General features: G+C 36.0%; 1 protein-coding gene across 3 annotated transcripts in view; it reads left to right on the top strand.

Moving 5' to 3' along the window:
- PDE10A (phosphodiesterase 10A) overlaps positions 1-12,184 on the top strand; it is a 294,100-nt gene that overhangs the window by 112,073 nt on the left and 169,843 nt on the right. For all 3 annotated transcript variants that reach the window (XM_034991990.1, XM_034991988.1, XM_034991989.1), the window contains one exon: positions 6,869-6,997. In XM_034991990.1, the coding sequence (XP_034847881.1) occupies positions 6,869-6,997 (129 nt within the window). The remainder of the gene's footprint in view (positions 1-6,868; positions 6,998-12,184) is intronic.

Genomic DNA, 12,184 nt, shown 5'->3' with positions numbered 1-12,184 from the left:
ATGTAACACTAACATTTGTGGTTAAAATAGTTTTTGTTTTTTAGAAATATACATTGACATATATGAATGTATTGAAATGATGTGTGAGATTGTTTCAAAATTAGAAGAGAGTGAGTAGGGGTAGGGAGTACAAATGGAAAATATTGGCTATGAGTTGATTATTGTTGAAGCCGGGTGTAGAGGACATGAGAGCCCATTACGTTTGTGTGGTTTTACAAAAAGTTTAAATTTACATACATATGTGTGTGTGTGTAGACACACACACATAACACACACAGTCTCCATCAGAAAAAAACTGAATATATGTGTTATAGACAGCAGCAACCAAAAGGGGAGTGTAGCGTGCCATTGTGTTACATTATCAATGCTTGCAAGATTTCTGCTGAGATGGGAGAAACTAGCCTCACTTTCCTAGGTTAAAAAAAAGATGAAAAGTGAATGATCATTGATAGTCGTATTTTGTCGCTGATATTTTGCATCACCACGGATTGAAACACAAATGGAGCTAATCCTTTTCATTATGGTCCGGTAATAAGATATTGAAGTAGGAGGTATTGCTGTGGCTTTTATCTATTTGTTTGTCAGTGTCTTGAAGAGAGTTACTCAGCATCAAAATGAAGCTGTTGATCATCTGTTCCACAGGTTGTCAGCTCAGTTACTAGACACACATCGTCTTTACAAAAATATTTATCAGCCTTTCTTCTGCCCTTTTTTACATGCCTCCAGGTCCAGTGCTAAATCTACCCATGACATGTACCACCCTGCTGGTTTTGCTTTGGTTTTATTTAGATTGTAACCTTTCATGGCATTTTCAATGGGCATTGTGAAAATAAGGAAATTCATCCAACTGTCTCTACCTCCGTCCGCTCATTCAGTCTGTCAGTATCCTGTGCTTCCCTTCTGTCATCTGGGACTCTGACCCAGCCCCTGCTCCTCAGCATCCCTGCCAGATGTGGGAAAATGAAATAAATGTTGCATAGACAAGAGAATGTAGCTTATTAGTAGAAATGAAGTATTTCAAAATACATTGTTTCAAATGTACATGTTACCTTAGGATCTGTATGATTCATTATATGGATTTTTAGTGGCAAATTTTTAATCATTGGAGGCCAGCTGCACTAAGGACAACTCTGGTCTGACCTTATTGCTTTCCTTGGGTTTGTTCTCAAAAAAACTAAGTCCTTTTTTTTTTTTTTTTTTGACATAAACAGGATGTATAGGCCATGGGAAGCTATGGAAGCATGAAACCAAAGCCAGACAAACACAAAAGACCCATGTTTCGTCATCCATACATGTACTATTTTCCAAGAGTGTGGATGATTGTTATTTCAGTATCTTATTCTGGGTTGATCCTGTATTGGCCCAAAGGTTCTTTGCAAAATTGGATGTTAATAGGAAGTAAAAGTGGATAACATGTTAGAAGAAAAGTGAGAGAGATTGCGTTTGATGGCTGAGGATGTTGAGCATACATTAAATGCTAAAATAAAAATGGAAGTTTTAGGGGCTCCTGGCTGGCTCAGTTGGTGGAGCATGCACCTCTTGATCTTGGCGTTGTGAGTTTGAGCCCCATGTTGGGTGTAGGGTTTACTTAAAAATTAAACCTTTTTAAAAAGGTTTAAAAAAATGGAAGTTTTAGAAAATTTGGAATTTTAAAGAAATGAAAGTTACAAACCTATGATTTGAGCCTCTAGACAAATTCAAGTATTGGCTTCATACAGGTAAAAAAATGGCATTTTGGTACTATTATTAAATGTATCAGGCAAAAATGCTGTCTATGGATTACCTTATTGAATTATTCTAATGACCCTGTGATAGATAGTGTTACTATTCCCATTCAGGTCTCATTCCCAAACAAATAAGAAGCCAGGCTGAGAGAGATGAGGTGCTTTGCCCAGGTTCATGCCCAGGTCAGTAGGTGAGATGAGGAAACTAACTTTTGCCTGTACTTTCAATTACCAGGTCGAACCGCCTCCTACCATTCTCTTGTTGAAGGAGGTAGTGATTTTCTTGAAATATGAATGGTAATTTGGGAAGAAAATTATACTTAGATCTTTTGAGACATTTGAGATATAAAGCTATGTGATACTCTTTGGAATTCTAGTGGAGTTTACAACCAAAATGGTGTATTCGGCATTTCATTCTCTTCTACATACTTAAATCCAGGATTTAATTAATTTTTTTAGTCTAGAAGTTTACTTAGACATCATAACTCATTTATGACTCAATTGATCTTTAAAAATTTAGTTTTGAGTAATTTATACAAAGTGTCAAGGAGTGGGGAGTTATGCCCTGCCTTCTAGGGGGCAGAGTATCTACATACATTATTTGGAATTCTTCTGAGTGGAATATTTGTTCTTCTCTGTTTATTTATTCAGTCCTTTATTTATATCAGTGTGGACTCCTGGATTATCTTAGTCCATTCAGGCTGCTATAACAAAATACCACAGGCTGGGTGGCTTACAAACAACAGACATTTATTTCTCACCGTTCTGAGGGTGGGAGATCTAAAGTCATTGCACTTGCTTGGTTGGGTGAGGGCCTTCTTTTAGGTCACGGGCCTTTTGTATCCTCACATGGCACAAAGGGTCTAGGGATCTCTGGAGCCAAAGCCCTTGGTAAGGGTTCCACCCTCATGATTTAAGCATTTCCCAGAGGCTGTACTTACTAATGCCATCACTTTTGGGAATTAGGATGTTAACCTTTGAATTTGGAGGGGCAGGACACAAACATTCGGACCGTAGCGTAGCATGGATATTATTTTATTCTTTGGATTATAATCCAGTACTGCTTTATCTTGTTACTCAAATGGTTCCATGTGCAAATCATTGGGAGCTCTTTCAATCAACTTTTATATCCTTTTGACATACGCACTCATTTTGTGTGTTTCATATATACACACTTAGCACTTCCTTACTTTATGGAAACAAGATGCTCCAAGTTCACCTGACATATTTTGTGTACTTGTCCTAGACTCAGCCATTTCTCCAAGTAGCTGTGGTTCCTTTTATCGGAGAGCGGTATTAGAAACCAAGATCTGGCTGCTACGTATACTTGTTGGTCCTGGCATATTGTTGCTTGTAGGTCCTCTCAGCTAACAGAGCAAGGACATGTGTGTGCGTGGCTGACCTGAGTGTACACAGAGTATATCTACCAGTATTTCAATGTTTAGCCGTCTGTATCTGTGTTAAGCTAAATATGAGTTCATACTGACGTGTCAAAGTCTAATCCGTTACCCTATAGATTACTCTAGACTCCTTTTGCTTATCTATAACATCCTACTCTACCATTGAGAAGCCTCATTCCCACCATCTACTTATTTAATTGTTCGGTTTCAATATAAATGAATAGTGGTGTGAGAATTGTTAAACTCTACCTGCCGTAAGATAACTTTATCAACTAGAGTACAGTGATTCCGTGGAGTTTCTTTTGCTTTTAGTCTTACAGATTCCATTCATTTCTTTCTTTCTTTCCTTCTTTTTTTTAAGATTTTATTTATTTATTTGAAAGAGAGAGAGACAGTGAGAGAGGGAAAACAAGCAGGGGGAATGGGAGAGGGAAAAGCAGACTTCCCACTGAGCAGATTCCACTCATTTCTAAAGTTACTCAGGTCAGCACCTTATCCCCCACCTCCTTCAGTAAGGTTTTATACATTTGTCATACATTTAGATTCTTGTGCCATATCCTGCCTTCCATTCTGGGATAGCCTGACTTTCTAAATGATTTCTTAAAATTTTACAACATCTGTGGGTTTTAACAAATACATAATGTCACTTACTCACCATTGTAGTATCATATGGGATAGTTTCACCACCATAAAAGATGTGCTGTGCTTCAGCCATTCAGTCTTAATCCCTTCCCCTCAAACATCTAGCAACCGATGATCTTTTTACTCTCGCTGTAGTTTTGCCTTTTCCAGAATGTTGTAATTGCAGTTACACAATATACAGCCTTTTCATGTTCGCTTTTTGCACTTAGCAATATGCATTTAAGCCTAATCCATGTTTTTCATGGCTTGTTAGCTCATTTCTCTCTTTTTTAAAAAAGATTTTTATTTATTTATCAGAGAGAGAGAGAGAATGTGCACGCCCACAAGCAGGGGGGAGGGGCAAAGGAAGAAAGAGTGGATCATGACCTGAGCCAAAGGCAGATGCTTAACAGACTGAGCCACCCAGGCACCCTTCATTAGCTTATTTCTCTTTATTGCTAAATAATATTTAATTGTATGGATATCCCACAACTTGTGTATTCACTTGCCTATTGCAGGACATTTTTGGTACTTTAAGTTTTGTGTAGTAATGAATAAAGCTGCTGTGAACATTGACATGCAGGTTTTTGTGTGGACGTAAGTCTTCAAGTCAGTTGAGTAAATAGTTAGTAGTGTGATTGCTAGGTCATATTGTAAGATTATAGTTAGCTTTATTAGAAACTGCCAAACAGTCTTCCAAAGTAACTCCCACTTTGCATTCTTATTAGCAGCAAATGAGAATTTTTGGTGCTGCATATCCTTGCCAAAATTGACAGTCAGTTTTCGGATATTAGCCATTCTAATAGGCATGTAGTCGAATCTCATTTTTGTTTTAACTTCAGTTCACTATTGACAGATGAACATCTTTTCGTATGCTTATTTATCATATCTGTATCTTCTTTGATGACATGGGTTCAGATCTTTGACTCATTTTTAATTGGGTTATCTTCTTGTTGAGTTTTAAGTGTTCTTTGTGTATTTTAGACACAAGTCCTTTAATCTGATATGTAATATGGCAAGCAGGACTTGTATAATCATGCACTAAGATGAAATGAGATGACAAGGGGGATGAGTCAGTTATGACTTTATATTTCCAGCCTGGGTCTCTGGGAAAATGGAGAGTACCAGTAGCAGAGAGAGTAAAGCTGAGAGTTGAAATCACTTTGGGAGGATGTGGGACGGAGATGACTCACTTAATTTTGAGGCAAGATGGAAGAATACCCAAGAACTGGAGATGAAAAAGATATTACAATTCTTGATTCAGATTTTGCTGTCATCATTATAGATTATGGAAGAGGAGAGGTAAGGAGCAAATCAGAAGTTAGGATAAGAACAATACAGTGTTGTGTCACAAAAGTGATGAAGTTTTAAGAGGGAATCAAATGTCAGCTATGAAAGACTGAAGGACATGATTGAAGAGAATGGGAATTCTCATTGCCTATCTTCTTGAAGGTCAAATCAGCTATTAGTTTACTTCAATATCCTGTGCCTTTTGTATCTGAGGACTGTAATTTACTCTGTCAGGAGAACTCTGTCTTACTTTATTCAGGCTTTTATCTTTAGCACCTTGTAGAATTTCTCAAATTGAATTTCACATCACTGGAGGTCTTTTGCCACATGAGCACAGATGGGGGTCTTATTTTTCTTTTATCTAATACAACTATATAATTATATATCCATATCTGTCTATCTATAGTTTAAATTGACTGTGGAAGTACTGGATTCATTGAAAAAAATTATTTGCCTTCTCAACTTAACCATTCTCTTGAAGAATCCTAACAGTTGTGACTTTAGTCCCCAACAGAACTAATTAACATGTGTTAATTGTGTGGCTGGTCTGGTGGTGGGAACATGCAGCCTGTTCCCTGGAGTCATAAAGATATGCTTCCTTTTCTTCTTTTCTGCCTCTGAAAGGACAATTTTCTGCTTCCTTTTTTACCTGACTATCCCGAAGGATGGTAGTAATTTACTGAATAATTCACAGAGAGGATATAACAGTAAAAATAATTGCCATCACGGAGTAATAATTATTGATAGCCTGTTCGTGATTTGGAGTTGTCTAATGAATGGCATACCCACATGAAGTGCCTGTTTCAAAACACATGATTTTATATGTTCAACATGAAAATGTGTAGAAGTACTGTGTTTGAAAATCCTATGTATATTTAACAGTTGTTATTAGACTGAAAAATATTTCAGTGAAACTGATTACTTACATGGAATATGAATAGACAAATGTCAGTTACTCTGAGCTGAATACTAGTTTTATCACTGGATTCAGTGCCCCTGAGAGAAAGGAGAATTTGTGCTGTAAACAGTGAAAGATAGGAATCTATTCAGTAAACATTGTTTTAGCACCTAAAATGTACCAGCACTATATTCTCCTGTTCGCTTCTCTGGATAGAGTTTCACTTACCTTGCGAATTAAAGCTATGGTAACTATTTACAGGAAGGTCTAAGTACTTTGTAGGGCTTACCTTTACAGCGTTGAAGTGCACCATTGCCTCCAGGACAACACTGGGATCTGCTCTTGGAAAACAGCTGTCACGTGATACAATGTCTATAGTTTAAAACTGCTAAAGATTTAACCTTTGTCTTTTTTACTATTTTTTCATAGTAGCAAAATATACATAACATAAAATTTGCCATTTTAACCACTTCAAGTCTATAATTCAGAGGCAGTAATTATACTCGCAACATGTACTATAACCATTACCTCTGTCCACTTCTAAAACTTGGCCTTCACCCAAAACAGAATTCTGTACCTATTAAGTCATAATTCCCATGCTTCCCTCCCTCAGCTCACTGTAACTGCTAATCTGCTCTGTCTCTATGAAGTTGCCTATTCTAGATATTTCATGTAAATGGAATCATACAATAATCATCCCTTGTGTCTGGCTTTTTTTAACTTACCATATTGTTTTCAAGGTTCCTCCATGTTGTAACATGTATCTGAACTTAAGTCTTATTCATGGATGAATAATATTCCATTGTATGTGTATATATCTTTACATTCGTTTTCCGTCTTAAATCAATCTTAGCATAATGTGTCATTTTTCTATATTTTTGATGCTTATGAAGGTGTCATCTAGGTTAATTTTATTCTTTCTAATTCTTTTACAGGTTTGACAGATGAAAAAGTGAAGGCATATCTTTCTCTTCATCCCCAGGTGTTAGACGAATTTGTATCTGAAAGTGTTAGTGCAGAGACTGTAGAAAAATGGCTGAAGAGGAAAAACAACAAACCAGAAGGTAAGATCTTATTCAGATTGAGTGTGGATTATTTTCTAGTTTACAGTGACAAGAAAACTGCTGGAAAGTAACATATAAAGTAGACAAAATTGGCATTTTAATTCTGTAAAAGTTTTGTTCTGTTTAAAAAGATAAAATAAGTTAGAATGAGGGGAAATAAATAAGGTCCTTGACTCAAAAAAACTTGCAAAGAACTTTTGAAAATTTATTTAGACATGACCATATTGAAAAATGCAGAAGTCAATATTAGACTTGATTTTATTTAATGATTGTTATTAATGATTGCACAATGTTCTTTATATTTCAAAAATATATTTATATTATTACCTTTTACAAAAAGAAGTCTTTAAAACAATTTTTCTATGGACACAGTAGGTAAAGAACTCTTGACTTTGCATTAGATGTTTTGTTCACACTCATGAACTTAAGATGCTGTTATATTTACAAAAAAAAGAAATGTGGGCTCGAAGGGGATGTGAAGTGAAATAAATTTCCCTCCATGTTGAATATGTATAAATGTATTGGATTTGATTGGATTTGAATATTTTAGTATGGTTTTAATTTTAAATGAATCTATATTTGGCTAAATAGGACTTCTTATTTCTATGAATATTCTTCTTATAGTAGAAAATTATGTTACATGATTTTAACTATATGAAGAACTTTTAAAAACAAAAATACATGCTATTTTTCTGGAAATTTATTTAGTGTAACAAAATGCTATAAAGCTTAAAAATGCCGGTAGTTTAAAAATGATCACTATAAAATGTTATGCTGTTAGAACTGTGGTACTAGTATGCTGCTTGGAGCTGATTTTCCTCCGCTTTCAAAGTTTCTGTAATTTTCTGACATAATTTTTATATTAAAGAGATAAATATTTCCAGAAGAGAGCTTTTGGCATCAAGGCACAAATTAGATTTTAGAGTACATATGTGGGCGCCTGGGTGGCTCAGTTGGTTAAACATCTGACTCTTGATCTCAGCTCAGGTCTTGATCTCAAGGTCGTGCATTTGAGCCCCTCATTGGGCTCCATGCGCCCACTTAAAGTAAAGTACATGTGCATGAGTATGTGTGTGTGTGTTTATGGATTGAGAGGGAGGGGTAAGGGAGAGGGAGAGAGAAATATAAATACGTCAGAGAAATGTATTCTTTTCAAAACAACCATAACATTTAATATTAAAAACAAAGCTTGAAATGGCATATCTCAGTTATTACAAACCTCAAACATTTGAAAACAATTGAGATGTTTGGCACTTTCAAAAGTATGACTGCATTGTGCTTTAGGCACATCATATAAAGATGCAGATTTCAACTTGCTATGTAATGATGGATCATGATATAGTGTAAGAATAAAGGATATTTGTGAGATAGGAAACTGAGGATAGGTCCTAGAAAATGAAAAAATTTGCATACTCTTTTAATGTTACAATGATAGTTAACTCTTAGATTTTTATAAATATTTGAATGTGTCATTCCTTATCTTTCAAATCTGTTTTCTGTATTAGTTAATCAAATAATACCTTAAACTGTTGAGTACATATACTCAAGAGTTAAATGATTATTAAGAATAGCTGAGTGTAACTGAAGCAATGCTCAGTTATACCTGAAGAAAAACTTGTGGTTGGACGGAGATGATCTGGCTGGTGGCCCTGCAGAGGGCTACAGATGGTTGCAGGGATCAGGAACAAAAAGAGTTTGCATGAGGTGTGACTTGGGGCTTCCAAGCTGGTGGTGGGGACACACACAGCACAAGGATGCAGACGGCTTGCAGTGCAAGTGCAAACCGGAGTCTTTCATTCTACCACTGCAGCCTGGTGGGACCCTGTCACCCCTTCTTCCCAGGGAGTTTATCACGAGAATGTATCTCAAGACATCCACTTTATGTTCAGTGAGATTCTGTAGCGCAGCCCTTGCAGAGGGTGTAGGAACGAGGTGTAGCACGAATCTTGTGTGAATGGCATCGCCCAGTTTTCTTTGAAATACAGAAAGCCAGCTAAATATCTTTATTTCATTTATGTAATTATGGATTAAGGTAGTGGTCAGTTGAAGCATTTTGTTTCTTTTCCCTTGCTCCCTCCTCATTATTTTTTTAAAAATTGTGTTTTCCTCAACTAGGCCTTATTCTCCTTCCAAATTGCTCCATTGAAAATGTTTTGAGGAAGGACATCTTTGTGGACAGGGTTTTTAGGGAGTGTTTCCGTTTCCATGGCGGACCCAGGAACAAAGTGTGACAGCTAGAAGTTCTGGGAGAATAGTTTGTTGAAAATGAGTGGGACAGGCCTATCCAGATTATTTCATTTTGTGTCAGTTTAGTAAAAGAAAATGAACCAAGGAAAACTGTGCTGGAGTAAATAACTTGCACAATGCTTTATACAGTATAAGTACTCACTAAACATTTATTTTATTTCTTTTTTAACCACTGATAAGCCAGCCTCATGTGGAAATGATCTACACTGTGGGGGAAATTGTGTAATGGTATATTCTGTTTAGAGAAAGATCATGTTTGAGAATTCAGATTTATTAAAGAAATGAATAATGGGATGATTATTTGCATTAAAAATTATGTTTGCTTTTAAAATGGCCAACTTTCACACTGCTTGTGTTTTTTTAATGATGACGTCATACTGTTAAAAAAGCTAGTTTTTCTTCATTCATTTAGTATTTTATTGAGCACCTACTCACTTAGTGCACAGAGCCAGAATGCTGAAGAAGTGGAGAATGCGTGGCATGTTTTAGTTGGACTGTGGCAGTATTTACAATGCATCAGTATTGGGTGACCATAGAGCAGTTGTCATTTCCAAGGAATTTCACGTATATCAACCCTTTACGTCTGATTACAACAAGTGAAGATAAGGCAGTCTGGTCATTTGGTAGATTTTGAAATTGCACTGAGGGGAGCTAAAGGATCTCTGGAGGTCCAGCATCTGGTTCTTGACAGTCCCCAGACAGTGACTCTGAGCTGACAGTGACTGGAGGGCGTAGACTGTGGGAGTCATGGTTATGTTTGTGTCCCTTACCAACAACACACCTGATGCATGGTGGAGGGGTTCGCTAAACATTTCTGAATGAACGAATAAATAGATGGAATCTATCTAACTAAGTTAGATTGTCAGCCTCCAGGTGAACCTCTGTTCTTCACTTGGTTTTCATATTGTGCCTGATACTGGAACTACTTGTATGCTCTTCTTATCTCCCCACTACTCGTTTAAAAGCTTCTTGAGGGAAGGGGTTATGTAATACGTAGTTTTAAATCCCTCAAGGTACATTGTCTTTCATGTTTTCAGCAAACTATGTGTGAAGCACGGTTGAGGTACTCGATGGTTATGTTTCTGAGGAGCTTGCAGTCAAACAAATAGAGGAAGAGAGTAGTCCTTCTGGTTAGTCTGACAGTGAGGTCGAGCATAGACCAGGCTGGAGTCTCTGAGCCGGAGTGGGCTGTGGGGGGGTCCACATCACAGTGGATCACTCTGCTTTGTGTTGACAGAGAAAGGGGGTTGGGAAAGGGTGAACCACCACATGTCTTCAGAGATTTAAATTTCCGAAGTCTTTACTGTTACTGTTTTCGGTTTAATTTTATTGCTTTTATAGCACTTGCATTTTAAATGCATAAAGTTCTATCTGTAGTTGTGAGGCAGATTGCCTTTTGAAGGTGGGCCTCTGATCCTGAATTCTACATTTGACAGGCCCAGCTGGCATGCATCAGGCCTCCGATTACTAAACTATTTAACGTCTACACAAGTATCAAGGTGTAAATATAAAATTAATCAATAAACATTAGGAGATGGTGAATCTTGTGACAACATCTTAAGATGGAATACAGTTTTACATCCCTAATGCCATTTCAGTATTTCAGTTATGTTCAGGGAGGATCATGAATTACCTTGACCATCAGCAATGTCCCCTTTTGGCTTCTAATGTAAAAAACTGTTAGTGGACAATGCTGGTGATATCAGAAGGGGTGTGTGAAGAAGTGAGAATGTTGGAAGTCGGTATACTATATTTGGCATCTTCTGGTATTAGAATAATATTTAAATACATGGATTTTGTTTACAATCCCCAAAATGTAACTGTGATACTCATATTCTAAAGGGAAGCTGTTTGGCATTCAAGAGAGTGATTGATTGAACCCAGATCATTTAAGAATTATGAGTAGCAGTGTCATCTTTTATGTCTAATGATTTCTGTTATTATTGTGTTTATATATCTAAACTATTAAATAGCAGACCCTATCACTATCAGTGTACCTATAAATGCCCAATAATAATGAAAATATGGGTACTGTCAACTGCCTTAAATATTTTCAACAAATACATGAATGTTTTCTTTTTTTACTCAAAGAATATAGTTACTATGTATTTTTCACCTCTCCATGATTATAGAGACGGAATAATTTTCATTCAAATAAAACTACTAAATATTTCATACCTAAAATTAGTGAGATTTAAATCATGCCCCCTAAACCTACTATATGCAGCCTGAAATGAAGATTAAATAGCATTTGTCTGCTTAGTATATAACAGATGTTTTCTGTGCTCGTATTTATAATGTGGTGGGATTTTAAATAATGGGGCACAAATTACTTTTCCAAAGCATGCAGTGTTAGAAGATTTTAGTAAGTAGGACAATAAAAATTATGTGTTAACTGTTAATATATATCATGAATAAGGAAAAAAATCATTGAAATGGCTTACTTGGAACTTCATTTTGGGCACTTTCTTTTCCTTGAAATTGCTTCATCTCAAATATGGAAATTACATTTTCACATAGAAATTTCATATCTTTCTTTTCTTTCTTTTTGGAATGGAAATAAAATGGGTTGAATGCCTTGTTTGAATTATAAATAAATATAATTCACAATCTGGTAACTGGAAGGGGAATAAAGTTTATTTGCAAAGAATTACTTGATGTATTCCATTAATTCTGATAATTGTTCATATTATTGCAAAGATGTATCTTAATATATTCTTTTTTGAGAGTGTTTGGGCTCTGTAGCAATCTTATCAAGTTGATTGGGATTTTGATAACTCTAAAGATTAATTCAGATCATCACAAATATTGTTAGTAATTATGAAACTAATTCAAACAATTTTAATAGCTTTGTTATAAGCTAGATTGATTTCTGAAGCAGTTTTTCTAGTGTCTATAAAGTTCCTATCAGTGGTAGCTATTATTTGTACATTCAACGTC

This window comes from Mirounga leonina, unplaced genomic scaffold, assembly GCF_011800145.1.
Source record: "Mirounga leonina isolate KUSES-001 unplaced genomic scaffold, KU_Mleo_1.0 Mir_54, whole genome shotgun sequence".
Taxonomy (NCBI): Eukaryota; Metazoa; Chordata; class Mammalia; order Carnivora; family Phocidae; genus Mirounga; species Mirounga leonina.
Note: the sequence above shows the minus strand (reverse complement) of the source record. Positions and strands in the feature narration are given on the sequence as shown.